Source organism: Podarcis bocagei (assembly GCF_964188305.1).
Source record: "Podarcis bocagei genome assembly, chromosome: 1".
NCBI classification, from domain to species: Eukaryota; Metazoa; Chordata; class Lepidosauria; order Squamata; family Lacertidae; genus Podarcis; species Podarcis bocagei.
In genome coordinates, this window is record NC_138125.1 from 23,777,174 (window position 1) to 23,794,683 (window position 17,510).

Here is a 17,510-nt window from a genome sequence, read left to right on the forward strand (position 1 = left end):
CCCTTCACTCTTCTCCCCTCCTTCCTTCCCTCCCTCCCTCCTCCTCCTCCTTCCTTCCTTCCCTCTTTCTCTCTCTCTCTCTGCTTCTGCTTCTCTATGATTTTGGGTCTTTCATTCTGTGGAATATAAATGATGGCAGGACTAACGTTCTGGCAAAAGGTTTAATGTGCAAAACTATTTTTCAGCTATTCAGCTGTGCACACATTATTTTCCCTGCTCAACTTTTTTCTTCAGTTTTGGACATGACAGGATTAAAAAGGTAGGTCCTATGCACTCTCTCTCTCTCTCTCTCTCTCTCTCTCTCTCTCTCCCTCTCTTAGTGTTTACTGAATGCAAACCTTGCTTAATAGCTGATGTCTCTTCTCCTATCACATTTGCTAAAGCTAACAGGAGGGAGAGCGGGGAAACAGACTATTCTGTAGCATGATGTATACGTAGCATCTACCAATTTCCTTTGCACTCTTTTCTCTTTTTGCCCTTGATAGCTGCAGTAACTCATAGAAAGTGTGGATCTTAAAGGGGGTTCCCCCCCTGTGCAAACGTGTAAAAAATTTTTGATTTCATCGTTCACTATTATTTAACTGCTATTGCATCTGGTGGCTAAGCCAGCCTCTCCAGCTGATAAATGTGACAGATCTCTTGAGAATAGCTGTCTGGAAGAAGTGATAGGGATTGTAAATAAAGTAAACCTGGAAACATGACACTGAAGAGATATACAGAAATTCAGGGATTTGTTGTTGATGAAGAAGATTATATCACTCTCCCTGTAAATGGTGCTTTACAGAGGAGGCCAAACAAAAAAAGTCAGGTCTCTACCCCAAGGAGCTTGCAATGTAAATTTTGAATGGGGGAAAATGACAGAGGGAGGAAGAGGAAGGCAAGAGGTGAATAATATGCACAAGGTCAGTTACATGCAGCTAGGAATTAAGCCAAATCCTTAATCTTGCTGTTGACTGGTGACTCTGAAACCTCTTTCTTCCTCCACACTCAAAAGTGTTGATGAGGAGAGCGTTATGTGTTGCACTTTCAGTACAGAGGAACAGAGCTCCTTCAGGGCCATTTAAGCAAGAAAGGTCTAACTCTGAATACCAGTTGCACCAGCAGAGGAGGGATTTTGCCTTCATGCGCTGCTTGCAGGTTCCATGGGCACATCTGGTTGGCCATGGTGGCAAACTGGGCTAGATGGAACTTGTGTCTGACCCAGCAGTCATCTTCCTATGTTATATTTGCAAATGTGCTTGTTCTAATGTGTGGATGTAACCAACATGTGGTCACAAACAGGTGTGCCATATACAGTGGTGCCCCGCAAGACAAATGCCTCGCAAGACAGAAAACTCGCTAGACAAAAGAGTTTTCCGTTTTGGAGGTGCTTCGCGAAACGAATTTCCTATGGGCTTGCTTCGCAAGACAACAATGTCTTGCGAGTTCCTGCTGGTTTTTCCCCCCTTTCCACCCCTTTTTCTAAGCTGCTAAGCCGCTTATCAGCTGATCCGATCAGCAGATAAGCAGCTAAAAGCCGCTAATAGCGCTAATCCGCTAATCCTTCAATGGGCTTGCTTCGCAAGACGAAAAAACCGCTAGACGAAGAGAATCACAGAACGGATTCTTTTCGTCCTGCGAGGCACCACTGTACTGGTATATTCATCAGGGATCCAGGATTGCCCAGTTACTTGTACACTCTCATTGGCAAGACCAGGTTTGCTGCTTTGTAATATGAGCAACAGCTTGATTTCCTTCTACTTGTGCTACAGAATGAATCTGCACTTGGGTGTGCATTTTTGAAGTTGGACTACCTCACTGGAAAGCTTCCAGGAGCTCTGTAGACAAAGTTCAGCATTGAATGACAGATGACATAGCACTAGGCAGTGTCTCTGGAGAACAATTCTAGTTTTCTATGACTGAAAGGCCTGCCAAGCAAGCAAACATCTGCCTGCACAGGATTACCAATGGAGGGATTTGCTTGGTTTTTTTGTGCTTTGTTTCTGAATCGTGTTCTGAAGGGCTTGAGAAGTTGCTGTCAGAATTAAAAACAGCATTGTTTGCCTCCTCTGTAATATGCAGAGAGAACAAAATATGCTGTTAGCATCCACTTGTGCTTTGGGAGTTGAAAACTCTGGGAGCGGCAATGGGGAAAGTTTTCTTTGAAGCATTGGCCTTCCTAGAAAATGTTTTAAATCAAATCCCCCACAAACAGTTAAATAGACATAGAAGCTATATATTAATAAAGGTGCAATCAACCAAAAAGTTGTTTTGCACAAGCTCCATTAAACTACCATGCTCTCTCATACATCAAATTTCAATGGGGCTTGTACTAAAAATTACGATGGATTATGTCAGCTAATGTAAACAAGTTGCTTTCCTGGAAAGATCACACAAATACGGTATGAACTGAAGTTCAAGAAACTTTATGTTGAGAGACTGAGAGATTATATGACAGCAAATCTACAGAAATAATAATGTTCACATTTTAAACATTTGATTTCCAAGGCATAGGGACGGCTGTATTTTAAGTATTCAAAAATAGTCAGCACTCTAATGCCACTTTAAAAGTCATGGCTTCTTCCAAAGAATCCTGGCAGCTGAATCCTGCAGCTTGTTAAGAGTGCTGAGAAGTGTTAGGAGAGCCCTCATAGAGTTACAATTCCCAGCACCCTAATGATCAATTGTAATGATGAGCTGTACCTTTGAAGAGTTGGCATCCAGCACCCAAACACAGGACAGATCTTAACCCGGCGATTCTCAAACTGTGTGCCATCTGAAAGTGTGCTATAAAATTAGGGGTTCTTTTAAGTAAAGACTTCACATGAAAGACAGCATGAGGTCTCACTAACTCTAGAGGAAGACCAAAAAGACAAAACAACAAACAGAGGACAGCAACTCCCTGCTAGCTGCAGGATCACGCAGCTCAAATTCTCTACAGATGGGCAACCTGTAGCCCCTGTGGATGGTTTTGTAGTATCATCCCATCATCCCATGCTATCTGGGGCTAATGGGAGCTGGAACCCCATCATCCCATGCTATCTGGGGCTATTAGGAGCTGGAGTCCAACAATGTCTTGGAGGACCACAGTTTCCCCACAGTTTCTGCCTAGACCCAACAACCAGGAGATGACCCTTAAAGATACAGCAACTCTATTTTAAAGAACTGTTCAATAGGCCACAGGCTCCTTCTGAATGCTTCTTTCGTAGGCGGCTGTGTATTACTTGACTCAGTGAATGTTTCACTGCCCTGCTCTGCTATTCTTCTGTTGGAAGTGGGTAATTTAGCCAGAGTGGCCAATTTTGCTGTGTTGTGCAATCACACCTGATGCACAGAAAGACAGCATTACTTACCCTCAGAGGAAGTGGACATTACGGTCAGGATAGACCTTTGTAGGCAAAAGCCCAGAGTCTCGCTCAGCGGAGAGCAGCCTCAAAATAACCAGTGATGAGTGTGCTTGTTCTCAGAACCCCATTTTCAGATTATAATAATTATCCTTTAGCTAAATGTTCCTCTGGTGTAGCTCTGGATGCAATGGTGGCTAAGTGCAGTGGGGTCATATCAGAAAACAGGTGGGTTACACATATCACTGTCCTGCATAATCATGAGGTTTATGTTCCTATTGCAGGATAATTACCATTTTCATGGTGGCTGCCTGCCTCTTAAGTCGTGGGAAGACGCAGGTAAGATATGTCACAAATATTTCAACGTTTTATACAGAGAAATTTCATGACCATGGACTGCCAAAGAGGAAGACCAGGACACAGTGCAATATTGGATTTGTGTTACACTGTTGGCTTGGGTCAAGGCAGAACCAGAGCCTAACATTTGCATTAGACTTATTCTCTCACTCAACTTGGTGGTGGTGCAGATAATAATAATAATAATAATAATAATAATAATAATAATAATAGTAGTGTTATATGGCCTTTGTAAGAACAAAAATCAGTAGTTGCATCAATAAGTAGAAGTTATGGTAAACTGACTTAGAAAAACCATGTAAAACCATGAAAAACCATGTAAAAACCATATAAAAACTAGTAAGAACCCAGCATTGCTATGCAGAACTTGACTTCAGCTCAACGTCTTCTCCACACCCTTATAGATCAGTGATTGAACACATTTCCAGGTTAAATGACCAGGAAGTGGCTCATGGGATAGGCCTCACTCTTTCTGAGACCATGGAGAAGTGCTGCCAGCCAGAGTAGACCAGTGGTGGCAGACTGTGGCCCTCTACAGGCTGTTGGACTCCAACTCCCATCATCCCCAGCCAACATGGTCAGTGATGAGGGATTGTGGGGGCTGTAGTCCATCAACATCTGGAGGGCCACAAGTTCCCCACCCTTCAAGTACAAAATCTTGGATTTGATAGACTAATAGTTTGATCTGTTGTAATTCAATTCCTTATGTCAGCCTACCCAAATCCTAACCCGGTTCATAACAGATTCATCAAAATCATGCCCCAAAGCCAATCACCTAATACGCAATGTAGTTAGGGCAGAAGTAATACATATCTCTACCAGATATGGTGATCAGGTGAAAAAGAGGGCAGGATTCTGGCACCTAAACAGTTTTGTAGACAAGGGAGTTTCAGCTGCTCTTTTCCGCCTTTGCCAGATGGCGGCAAATGTATTTCCTACAGGCGCATCTTCAGGACAGAATTCCCTGCAACATGAGCTGTGACAAGAGACATATGTTGACAGAGAGCTTATTGATAAAACTATTGTCCCTAGAATACAGAAGGCAGAAGCAAATGGCCATTGTTTATTTTAGCTTTAAAATATATAGGAAAACACACTTTAGGCCAGAATTCTAAGGTGTGCAGTGAAACCCAGACAGTAGAGAGTTTGTTGTTTCTTTTAAAAAATGAAAGGAGGTCCAGGCCCAGAGGCCTACCATTTGATGAGAATGACAAACAATAATATGTGACCGCTTTTATTTATTTATTTTTAAGAGGGTCTTAATTTTCTTTTTAGCTGTTAATAATATTTTAAAATCTTTTTATGTGTGATGGTTTGTCTCCAGTCAGTGACATTGGCCTGTTAGCACAAGGAGGTCCACTTGTATGACAGAAGTCCCCTTCCCTCTCATCTGCCTATGTGCCCCCAACCCCCAATACTTTGGCAGCGTTGGAGGTTGGCCCCCAGAATAGTTTGGGGAGGCACAGGGGGGGATAATAGCAAGGGGACTTTCTCTTGCTACAGCCCTTTATTTTCAATGGTATTGTTTTGCCGCTTTGTTGTTTGCTGCCCTGGGCTCCTCTCAGAGGAAGTGCAGGATGATGATGATGATGATAATAATAATAATAATAATAATAATAATAATAATAATAATAATAATAATAATAATAATAATAATAATAATAATAATAGAACCCTGGTAGCATAGCTGTCTCTGGGATGCTAGGAGCACAGTCTCTCTCTTTTTGGCTCTGAGGAACTGCAATATGAAACTGAGGAGATGGGGGTAGAGATGGAGATTCTGAGGAGAACTGTAAACAGGACAGAGAGACTGAGGAGATTACAGAAAGGGAATAAAGGATCCATATTGGCAGAAACAGTAGCAACAGTCTATGCCTTTTGCCATCACATAGAAGCTCCAAGGCCAAGGTGTGTGACAGAATCTGAGGCCTAGCCCTAAAGCCAGCAATAAGTTTGTGAGATTCTGAATGCTCACCTGGCCAACTTGAAAGCTGGACTTTGCTTTTATTCCGTTGCTTAGAAACGTTTTAAAAATCATATACTTGCCTGAGCTGTTCCTCTTCATCCCTCACCTCTTTCTCCCTTCCTGTTAAATAAAGCTGTTGCCTTTCAATTTAAATAATTTGCTCACTAGTTGCTTTGAAGGACCTGTTTTTCCTTCAGCTTCACCTACCTATGGCGGACATTTACACATAGCAAAAAAATTAGGATAAAATAGGACACATGGTTTCATAAACATTCCACATACTACTTTATATGTATAAGACGACAATTTAGAAATAATTGCTGCAGTTTAATTAGAAATGCATCTGATGTGCATATGTCTGCAGCTCAGTTGGTAAAGCATGAGACTCAGAATCCCAGGGTCGTGGGTTCGAGCCCCACGTTGGGTGAAAGATGCCTGCATTGCAGAGGGCTGGACTAGATGACCCACATAGTCCCTTCCAACTCTACAGCTCTGTGATTCTGTGACCATGGTGGGGGGGAGACTGTGACCTACATCGCCTGCTCACATTTCTGTCCTGATAGAAACTGCTGATAGGCAATTTCAAAGCGCCTGTGGCCCATCTTATGGTTTTTAATCTTGCATATGACATTCTCACAATGAATTCTGGGAACTGTAGTTTCTTAAGGGTGCTGGGAAATGTAGCTCTGTGAGGGGTAAACTAGAGTTCCTAGGATTATTTGGGGGCAACCGTGTGCTTTAAATGTACGGTACATTATCAGCCTTGGATAATAATAATAATAATAATAATAATAATAATAATAATAATAATAATTTATTTGTACCCCGCCCACTCTGGGCGGCTTCCAACAAAGATTAAAAATACATTAAAATGTCACACATTAAAAACTTCCATCAACAGGGCTGCCTTAAGATGTCTTCTGAATGTCAGGTAGTTGTTTATCTCTTTGACATCTGGTGGGAGGGAGTTCCACAGCATGGGTGCCACTACCCAGAAGGCCCTCTGCCTGGTTCCCTGTAACTTGGCTTCTTGCAGTGAGGGAACCGCCAGAAGGCCCTTGGAGCTGGACCTCAGTGTCCGGGCAGAACGATGGAGGTGAAGACGCTCCTTCAGGTATACTGGGCCGAGGCCATTTAGGGCTTTAAAGGTCAACACCAACACTTTGAATTGTGCTCGTAAACGTATATATGATGTCTTCCAGTATTATTAAATTTATATGCTGGCCATCTCCTAAAGGTCCCTAGGGCAGCAACAGAGCACTGTCCTCTTGATAGTCCCTCAAAAAAACCCACAAAAAACCACATGTGCATGGCACAGCTAGGCAAGCCAAGAAGCTGGGCCAACACTTAACACACCCCTTGTTATCCTCATCAAGCAGGGTGTTGATGAACACAACCTTCATTGCATTGTCAGGAAATTCTCACACGCATTCATGGATCACACTGGCCCATGAACGCTGTGAACCCAGTTTCCTTGGAACTTGGCAGGCGGGCTGAAGAGTCTTGACTGGTGGGGCAGCTGGATGAGCTGCTTGCACAAGCTGTCCCCTCAGGGTTGCCATCTCCTGGGCAAAGGCTTAGAGGGCTTAGTCGCAGCTGCCTCCCCCCCCCCCCAGCACCTTCATCCATTCCGGCACCTTGAGAAGGTGTGGATTGGATCAAACTGTCCTGGATGTGGGGCTTGGATTTCATTTTCTACTATAGACTTTATTGCTCAGTTCAGTATGTTATGGAAGCAAGGCAAGGATCACTGGTGCATGGCTTGGCAACCTAAGATGTTGATCCAGCCGTAGACACGCCTCTTGTATTCCTGTTGCAAAGGAGCAGAGTAGGCATGACATTAGCTCAGAAATACACTGGGTCCCTCCATGGCATTGGATTCCTAACCCATGGACTTCTCCCCTGGACTACAGAGATGGCACTCAGGGCCTGGCTGCGATCTGGCCCTACCATCTGGGTTCCTCTCCAAGATCATCGTCAGGCATCATATTGAACTCCTCACATTGTTCACCCCAGTGAGCCCAGCCTCTCCATGATGTCACCATGGGCTGATGACATTATCCCCCTTCGCCCCTTCTCAGCCTTCGGATTTGGGCTTATGTGGAAAGCAGTCAGTTCAGGGGCCTGAACATCAACTTCCCAGGACCAATTGTCAGGGACATAGCCCTTCTAGTGGATCAGGTATTGCAGGCAGCCGTGGTGCTATCTAAAGTCTAAGATGTGTCGCGCTTCAAGTTATTCTTCCCACTTGATGTTCACTGGGGGTGGTGGGCTGCTGTCAGATCGGTATGGGTGTGGTGGAGGGGGAGGGAGTTTCATGGCGAGCCAGAGAAGTAACCAGAATGTGACTAGGTTGATTTGTGCTTCAGCGACACAGGACCCAAATCTGAGGCCTTCTAGCTTGCGGCTTCATGCTCAGGTGGTCTTTTCCAGGTGGTTAGTGCACATCAGCAGCTTTCATGTAAGTGGCCATGGCTCCTTCCAGTTCTTGTAGCAGCTATTCTATAGCTTGCAGTTCTTGGACAAAGTCAGTAGCTGAAGCAGCCAATAAAGTATGAGTGAAAGGTGCATGGGTGGAATCCATAGCTGGTGAGGAATGGAGTCTATTGAGTGGAGTTCTAGATGCAGTTGTATACAAATTTGGGAGTCCAGTGCGAGGGAGCAAAATGAGCCGTCTTGCTAAAGGTGTCGACCACCACTAAAATTGTAATGTGGTGCTGAGTTCAGTGATGAAGTCCATAGAAACCATTTCCCATGGTCCAATGGGTGTAGAGGGTAGTTACAGGAGGCAGGCCAGCCCACTAGCAAGTGTCACACAATTTTTGTACATTATTGCACATATTTTTCTACATGGTGGTTTATTTTTGGCCACCAGAATTTACGAGTGACTGTGTGTAGGATTTTATGTTGTCTGAAGCTGTTGTTGTTCCTCAACAAAGGAACCTTTCTTGCTCCTTTAAAAAGGTAAAGGACCCCTGACAGTTAAGTCCAGTCGCGAATGACTCTGGGGTTGAGGCGCTCATCTCACTTTACTGGCCTATGTTTGTCCGCAGACAGTTTTTCTGGGTCATGTAGCCAGCATGACTAAGCCACTTCTGGCAAAACCAGAGCAGCGCACGGAAACGCCATTTACCTTCCTGCCAGAGCGGTACCTATTTATCTACTTGCAATTTTTGGCGTGCTTTCAAACTGCTAGGTTGGCAGGAGCTGTCCACTATCAATTGCTCTGGATGAAGGGTTCAGTTCAGGCTCCCACTCTGCTCTGGTGCTGTTGTATTCCGGCTTGCAGGAGAAGGCATCCTCTCATCAATTTTTAGTGCTGAGTATGTTGGTGATCTTGAAATAGAACCAGGTGAAAAACTGTGACCTGTGGAACTGTCGTTGATTTAGTGGCCAGGCAATCCCTAAGATGTGGTGGTCCATCTGGATCTCTATAGTGTGTTGCCACACCTTGAAAGTGTCTTTGCTGTTATTGCAGCAGATGGTGTGGTTCTGTTTGGGCAGGGTTAATTTTGGGGAGTAGTACATGTAGGGACAAGCTCTTCCTCCCATCTCTTCAGCCTGCAGCAGAATCACCCTGGTAGCCACATCGGAGGCATCAGGTTCCACAGCAAAGGTATGGGACAGATCTGAGTGGTATATGATCAGTTCAGAAACAAAAGGTTCCTTTAGGTGTTCAAAGGCTTTTTGTGTGTCTGCTGTCCACTGAAATGACTTCTTTCCCTTAAGACAGCCTGTGAGTGCGGTGGTGGTTTTCAAACCTCCAGTAATCATTAGCAAAGCCAAGGAAGCTTTGCAAGTTTTTGTTTGGCTTTGGGGGACTGCCAGGTTAGCATGCCATGTGTTTGGTATGGGTCCATCTCTACCTCTTGGTGGGAGATACAGGTATCCAAGGAAGTTGATGCTGGAGGGGTCAAACTTGCACTTTTCCAGCTTGACATGGAGATTTTCCTGTTGTTAACCACTGGAGCTGGGGTGACTCCAAGCAGATAAGGATTTTGTCTGGTTAAACCACCATGAACCTGTCAAGAAAGTATCTGAATATGTCGCTCGTGAGGTGTTAGAAGATAGCAGGGGCATTGCAGAAGCCGAATGGGATGACAGTGTATTCATAATGTCCATATTGGGTTTGTAAAGCAGTCTTCCATTCATCCCCTTCTTGGCTTCTTACTAGTTTGTAGCCTACTCTATGATCCAGCTTAGTGAAGATATTGATGGTGCATGGCCTTTGATCAGTGAACAGAGGTAGTGATTAGGGATGGAATTCCTGTTTAGCGCACAGCAGTTGTTACTCCTGATTTCTTCTTCGAACAGGATCGGGGCTCCAGCAGGAGACATGGAAGACAGGATGGATCCTCACTTGAGGTTGGTATCAATGAATTCTCCCAGTGCTTCAATGGTACCATAACAGGGACAGTGAGACGGGAGCTGATACTGCTCTTTTTTGCAGAACACACCTCTGTCAGCTGAGTATTTGGTGGGAATCTTCCGCTCGTCTGCCCTCACACACATGAATGGATCATGCTATGAACTGATCCCAGTTTGGAACTTGACCAGTGGGCAGACGAGTCTTGACTGGTGAGGCAGCTGGCTGAGCTGCTTACACAAGCTGTCCTCTCAGGGTGGCAATCTCCTGGGCAAAGACTTGGAGGGCTCAGTAGACACCAATGATCGCAGCTGCTCCTGCCCCCCAGCACCTTCATCCATTCTGGCACCTTGAGAAGGTGTGGGTTGGATCAAACCGTCCTGGATGTGGGACTTGGACTCGGATCCTACTATAGATTTCATTACTCAGACCAGTATGTTCTGGAAGCAAGGACCACTGTTTTAAAGGAGCAGGGCACGCATGGCTTTAGCATAGCAAGCGGGATGCAGCTCTGGACTGAGCAAGCAAACGCCTGAGGAACTGTACCTGAGTTGTCTGTCTGTGCCAGTTCTAGCATCTCTGTGCCCTAGGTGACAGAGGAGGCAGCAGGGCCACCTAAGAATCAGACTGGGTATCGGCCACCTCCTCAGTGGGCAGGGGCATATCAGTAGAGGCTGATGCAGGCTGAAGCTCTGGCGGCACCAGGGGCAGTGCTGGTGGCAGAGTACAGTGGTGCCTCGCAAGACGAAATTAATCCTTTCCGCGAGTCTCTTCGTCTTGCGGTTTTTTCGTCTTGCGAAGCACGGCTATTAGCGGCTTAGCAGCTTAGCGGCTATTAGCGGCTTAGCGGCTATTAACGGCTTAGCGGCTATTAACGGCTTAGCGGCTTTAAGAAAAAGGAAACAAACTTGCAAGAACTCGCAAGACGTTTCGTCTTGTGAAGCAAGCCCATAGGGAAATTCGTCTTGTGGAACGACTCAAAAAACGGAAAACTCTTTCGTCTTGCGCGTTTTTCGTCTTGCGAGGCATTCGTCTTGCGAGGTGCCACTGTAGTTGAGGCTGGTACTTAGGAGCTAGGTGGCAACCTGCTGAGACTTCTCACCTGTAGACTCCTCCCCACAATGCACAGATGGGAGTCAGGGACCAGGCCACAGTCTGTCCTAACCGGGTTCCCTCCCCAGAGTCATTGTCAGGCACATTTTGAACTCCTCCCCCTGCTCATCCCAAGTGGCCCAGCCTCTCCAGGATGTAAATAAGGGGCTCATAACATGTGTATCTGCTGACATTCCCTTTGCTCTTTTCCTTAAGGGTGAAGACACACCCAACAAGTTTAGAGCAGCGAGTCCTCCTTCCGTGGAGGTTTTTAAGCAGAGGTTGGATGGCCATCTGCCATGGATGCTTTAGCTGAGTTTCCTGCATTTCAGGGGGTTGGACTAAATGACCCCCTGGCTTCCCTTCCAGCTCTACAATTCTATGAAACAACGTCAAAGTATTCCATCATCAAGCTTAGCCCCCCCCCCCCAAGGTTAAGCTCTAAAAACCCTTGCAAGTCTGAAGTAGAAGCTGATGCTGATATATGGCCCCCATCAATAACCCCCCTCTCTATTTCTCAGAGCAATCCTGCAATTAAAAACAATTGGTTTTACTAGTGGGGAGCACTAATAGTACAAGCACACTAATGAACTGATGAATGCATGAATGTTTGTGCAGTGTTTTGTTAACTAAGAAAGGCAAGCAGCCCACCTGAAGCCCGTAGGGAAGAGGAAACCTGAGGGTTTATCTTCAGTTGTGAGGCCAGGAGGAAGCAAGGCTCACTTTAAGAATAAGAATAAAATGCAGCTATTTCTCCTGACCCCACTCACATTCCCTGAGTGTCTTCTATAAGGTTTATATCCATAGATATAGATGACAGGTATCTCATATAACTTCTGTACCTTGCCATAAAGCCGAGGGATAAGTTGAGAGTTCAATGTTATAGTTTTTTGGGGGGAATGCTTCTTCAGGCATTTGGGATATTTAAAAATGAAGGGGAAAGATGCACAGTAAAGTTCAAAGGCCTGTTTCTAGACAACAGTCATGTTTAAATTGCAAGAAAAGCACCACCACCTAGGTTGGGTTAAGTGCATCATTTTTGCTTTGTTTTATCCTGTTCCATTACTAAAGATACAAACATTACCAAAGAATATTTACATTACATTATGTCTGAAAAACAAGGGAAAGGTGGGTGACTTCTCCCATCCTTTCTAAATGGCTCCCCTGGCTATACAGTGGTACCTCGGGTTAAGTACTTAATTCGTTCCGGAGGTCTGTTCTTAACCTGAAACTGTTCTTAACCTGAAGCACCACTTTAGCTAATGGGGCCTCTTGCTGCTGCCACGCCGCCGGAGCACAATTTCTGTTCTCATCCTGAAGCAAAGTTCTTAACCTGAAGCACTATTTCTGGGTTAGTGGAGTCTGTAACCTAAAGCATATGTGACCTGAAGCGTATGTAACCTGAGGTACCACTGTAGTCAACAAAAGAGAGATGTACAGTAAATAAAAACGCTGCAATTTTTTTAAAAAATAGATTGGCTATGTATCCTTGCAAGTCCCTTCCACGAAACGAATGCATTTATGCTTCCAGACAATGGAATTATTAAGTTTCATGTGCTTTAACAAGCTTGCATCCTAAATGGCAGATTGCTGTATTTATAGAGAGTTGAACGCTGCTAGTGGCAAACATTGGAACAATGTGGGAAAGTGATGGGAAAGAGGGTAGTTTCCTGAAGTCCTCATGTTCACCCAGCAAGATCCTCTAATGGTCTGCCAGAAGATGCATGATGGAATTTGGAGAAACTAAAGCCAATGATTTAGTTGAGCCACCTGGTCTTTTGAACTACAGTAGTTTTTACCAAACTCATTTTTAGCTTCTTTTTTTTAAAAAAAGAAACCTTAAAAAACGTATTTAAATTTGTTGTGTTTTTTTCCTTCCTTTTCTCTTTCTCTCTTTGAAAAGGATGTCAGAATATTGAAAACTTCAAAATCCAGCTTGTGCAATGGGGTGAGGTGGGGGACATAGGTATAAAATACAACTGTGTACGTACTATACCTTTAAAGCACTGCCTCCCCCCCCCCCATGCAAGAAACTTCAACTGTTGTTTGTTATGGGTGCTGGGAATTGTAGTTCTGTGAGGAGTAAACTACAGCTCTGAGGATTATGGGTGGGTATGCTTTGAGTGTCCTTTAAGGATATGGTGTGATAATTTTGCAGTAGTTTTACATTTAGGGCTCTTCCACACTTCACTTGTCCTGTGCATTTATTTATTATTTATTATTTTTAAAAAAATTGTCCCGCAGCTTTCCTGGAGAAAACACACACCTTACCACTGAATGGGGACAAATGGCAACCCACGCAAAACCTGATTGCCATTTGGTTCAATTCACTGTTCAGCTGTGGGTTTTCTTGGGTGAAAGCGGCAGGCCACATGGCAGTGTGGATGAGCCCTTAGTTTAATAATTGCACATTTCATGACAAGAGTAAATCTAGCCCTGACCCAAAAGAATGGAACTGTGATATTATCTTTATTGCGCACATTCTCTAGTGGTAGAATGCTTTGGGTTTAGGATCACAGCCAACTAGGAGTTTAATCATGGCACTTGTGGGTTCTTTCATTCAACTACAGTATCTTATAGTGGTACCTGAATTTGTGTGTCTGCTGCAGATTTCGCAACTCAGCACCGAAATGTGGAAGGGAGAATCCTAATTCATTCTGATCTGTGTTTATCCAGGTTTCCATTGACTGAGTGTCCTTTTCTTTTCTCTTTTTAGCAACAATGCTCAAATGGGTTTGAGATGGACCGTACCTCGGGCCAGTGCTTAGGTAGGATTTTATTGCATCAATTCCTTTGAACTAGGACTCGACTGCTCATTATGTACAGTGCCTTTGTCTGATCGTAGCATATTGGTTATGGTTCTGTCCTTCAGTATGTCTGCTTCAGGGTGTTAACTGCATCTGCTACTTTCTGTTCCTCCAGAGGGTAGGACACAAACCAATGGGTTAAATTACAAAGGGATTTCAACTAAATGTTAGGAATAACTTACTGGTGGCATGACCTGTTTTCCTTTGTTAGAGGCGTTTAAGCAGAGGCTGGAAAAGTATCCCTATCAGGGATACTTTAACATCAGATTTCCTGCATTAGCAGGGGGTTAAACTAAATGATCCTCAGAGTCACTACAAACTTTATGATTCTAAATGGCTATGGTTAGGGATGATGTCATTAATACGTGGTGACAATAGCCGGGCTGCTGGATTTTGAACGTATAATCTAGGTTCAAATCCATACTTGCCAGTTGAATCCATGTATTCATTTGGTGGTATTTAGTATGACCACCAAAGCTTTAGTTAGGAACATAGGAAACTGTTATATACTTAGTCAAATCACTGGTCCATATTGTCCACACTGATTGGCAGCGGTTTTCAGACAGGGAGCCTTCCCAACTCTAGCTAGAGATGGCGGAGATTGGACTAGGGACCTTTTGCATGCAAAATAGATGCTCTCCCACTGAACCCTCCCCAAAATTCATTCATTTGTTATCTCTCTGGCAGAGGAGACAAAACAGGAAGAGGGTCTCCAAAATGGTGTCTGCAGTCTAATCTTATTAATCAGTTTGTATCTGTCTGAAGTCAGTTCATTACGACACATGAAATAACTTTCAAATGGTGAGAGCTAAGAGGAGATCTGAAACAAATCCTCAGAGTTTAATATCCTGTAACCAGGAAGCTTGCAGTTCCAGATTCAGAGCCAAGTTTCACAGCTGCCAAATCAAACCATCAGTGTCGGGGGTGGTGGTGGGGAGCCACAAGCCTGAAATTTGTATCCCAATATTCTTTTACAAATGTGTTAGTGGAAAAAGGCTACAGGAGTTTGCAATTGGCAATGAGAAGTAGAGAAGGCAATAAGAATGGGATCTTTTACATTTTCACTAGAAACGTAAGAGTAGGATAAGATAAAATGATGTGGGTTAGATGAGGCTTTTTGAGTAGTCTAGTTCAGTGTTTCCCAAACTTTTTTGGGCAACGGCACACCTGTTTACTGAAAAAAAATCTCGCGGCACACCACCATTAAAGCCCCGCCCCGTGACGTCAGCGCGCAGCGTCACGCCGGGAGGGACGCACGAAAGTGAAAGTTTTTTCCCTCCCCCCTCAGTCCCTCGCTCGGAATTCAGCTCGTTTGGGGCATCGCTCCGGTTGCTCCCTCTCCCGCCGCGCAGGAGCGATGCCTCTCTCTGGCTCTCCCTCCGCGCAGGCTGAGGGAGGGAGGGAGGTGCGCGTGTGACCCGTCTCTGCTGGGAGACCAAACCCAGCGAGGCAGAGTCGCGCGGAGGCGCCCAGGCAGCGCTGCCGGCTGCGAGGAGGAGCGCCAGGCAGCAGCAGGAGGCGCGGCCTCTCCTCGCCGCCGCCGCCCCGCCTCTCGCCGCCCGACTCGCCCGCCTCCCTCCAGGCATCTCGCGGCACACGAGGCAACGTCTCACGGCACACTCGTGTGCCGCGGAACACCGGTTGGGAAACACTGGTCTAGTTTATGCCAGACCTCCCTGTTGGCCTGTGTTGATCTTGCCAATGCGAGTCTACATTTTATTGCACCATTAGATGGTTCTTAGCAGCTGTGTGACGGGATGTTAAAAATGGGGATCTGGGAAATTGCATTACTGCTTCACCTTGTGCACAAACCATTATCAATCTGCATGACATGGCAAGACCAAGGTAATATCAATGAGCCTTCTATTGTTTTAGTTAATGAAATGTATGTATGTATGTATGTATGTATGTATGTATGTATGTTGAGTTGTCTCCAGAGTGCCCTTTAGTGAAGAGAAGGACCCTTCCAGGACTGAGATCCAGTGGAGGCTCCCATTTGAGAACATATGGGGAGGCATTTACCCATTACCCTCTGCAGCCCCCTCTTCTGGGCAGCTTTCCCCATAATGTTCTATTCTCCACTGCTGTGGAACTGCTCTGTTGTTAGCCGTGAGCCAGCAGTAAATCACAAGTTGGAGTTAACTCTTTATTAGCAAAATCACAGTCTGAAAAAGAGTGTCAGGTCTAATGAACGCATAGCGACTCGTCTCTGGTAGGTCTTGCCCCCATGAAGCAGTTGCTGAGACTGAAGGTTCCCACATCCTCCCCACAGCTGCCTAAGTCCTCTCCTCTCCAGGGTTTCCCCCAAGCAATTTGAGACTGTGCTTGCATGAAGATAACATCTCCTCTGCCCTGTTCATGCCTCTCCTGGTTCTGGGAGACCAGGGAGGAGAGGAACCTATTGCAGCAGGAGGGGGAGCCACACATGACTCTTCACTAGCCTGACTCATTTCTGCTCTTGGCCTCTGTCGTTCCACTCTACTGCTTCAGCTTCTGCCTCTGATTTTGGGCTTCTCTTTGCCACAGACTCCGAGCTCACCAAACCATGTTACCTCCTCAGCTTCTGACACCTTCTCTTCCCAGTCTTCTCCCTCTGACCACTAGCACTTCCTGGGCTCTGAGCCATCTTCCCACCTGGTTCCTCCCACCATTCCTCTGCAGCCAATCAGTCCCTGACATCTGTGGTGTTTTTAGTGTGGGTTCATGCATGAGAACATGAGAGGTTTTTGGGCGGTGAGGGGGAATGACATTCTGATAGCTTGTGAGGACACATATCCTCTTCCTCCTGGTGCAGCTTGAACTCCCATCTCCTGCTTGCCAGCTCCATACCTCATGCAGTTAGCCAATGGATGCTGTTGCTGTTGCTGTCAGTATGGTGCGGTGGCAGCCTTTCTTGTGACCTGCCCTGCCCCATGGCTGCTTAACAATGACCAATCTCCACATCAAATGGGGGCTCCTTTTGCGTGGTCGCATGCAGCCCCCCGGATCCCAGTGCGACTCCTGGTAGTTTGGGCTGGCTTCGCCCTCCCCAGGCTGGATACCTGGAGGTCTCTGCCTACCTCAGCCAGTCGCCCAATCCCGCCTGGGGAGGCGTTACCAGGGGATTGGCCAGGTAGGGGGAGGGACCGCCCTGCCAACACAACAGAAGGTGAATCTTACCTGCGAAGCCGCAGTCAGCTCCAGAGCTTCTCCCACCCTCCCCTCCCTCAGTAAAGTCTTCTTTTGCAGGTTAACCTCTTCTCCACAGGTACGCAGGCACTGCTATGTCCAGGTCGCTGTTGAAGGGCTGGAAAGGAATTTTCCTGCATTGGCAGGTTTTGCCTTCCCCGTAGCAAAACGTCACAACTTTCAGGCCTTGGGCGGAATCCTTTATCTTCCTAAATGGGGGGAGGGGGCGTGAAGCAGTGAACCACCCTTGTGGTGGTGATCCCAGGGTTCCCCTTTAAAGGGGTATAGAGGGGAGGCATTGGCCATACGCCGAGAGGTTGTCATTGCTCTCCCCTGCAATGGAGGTGAAATTTTGGGCAGGCTCTCTGCTTGAACATATGTTCTCCAGAGCCAACCCAATCCCCACACATTCTGGATAACCCTGATGTCTC

At 45.7% G+C, this 17,510-nt stretch overlaps 1 protein-coding gene across 2 annotated transcripts in view; it reads left to right on the top strand.

Moving 5' to 3' along the window:
• FBLN5 (fibulin 5) overlaps positions 1 to 17,510 on the top strand; it is a 61,151-nt gene continuing 43,641 nt past the window's right edge. Inside the window, exons 1-4 of one of the 2 annotated variants that reach the window (XM_081173866.1) lie at positions 1 to 259; positions 3,608 to 3,662; positions 9,961 to 10,011; positions 13,821 to 13,872. In XM_081173866.1, coding sequence (XP_081029992.1) covers positions 165 to 259; positions 3,608 to 3,662; positions 9,961 to 10,011; positions 13,821 to 13,872 — 253 coding nt within the window. In that variant the 5' untranslated portion in view covers positions 1 to 164. The remainder of the gene's footprint in view (positions 260 to 3,607; positions 3,663 to 9,960; positions 10,012 to 13,820; positions 13,873 to 17,510) is intronic. The other variant, XM_081173867.1, reaches the window with a different exon arrangement.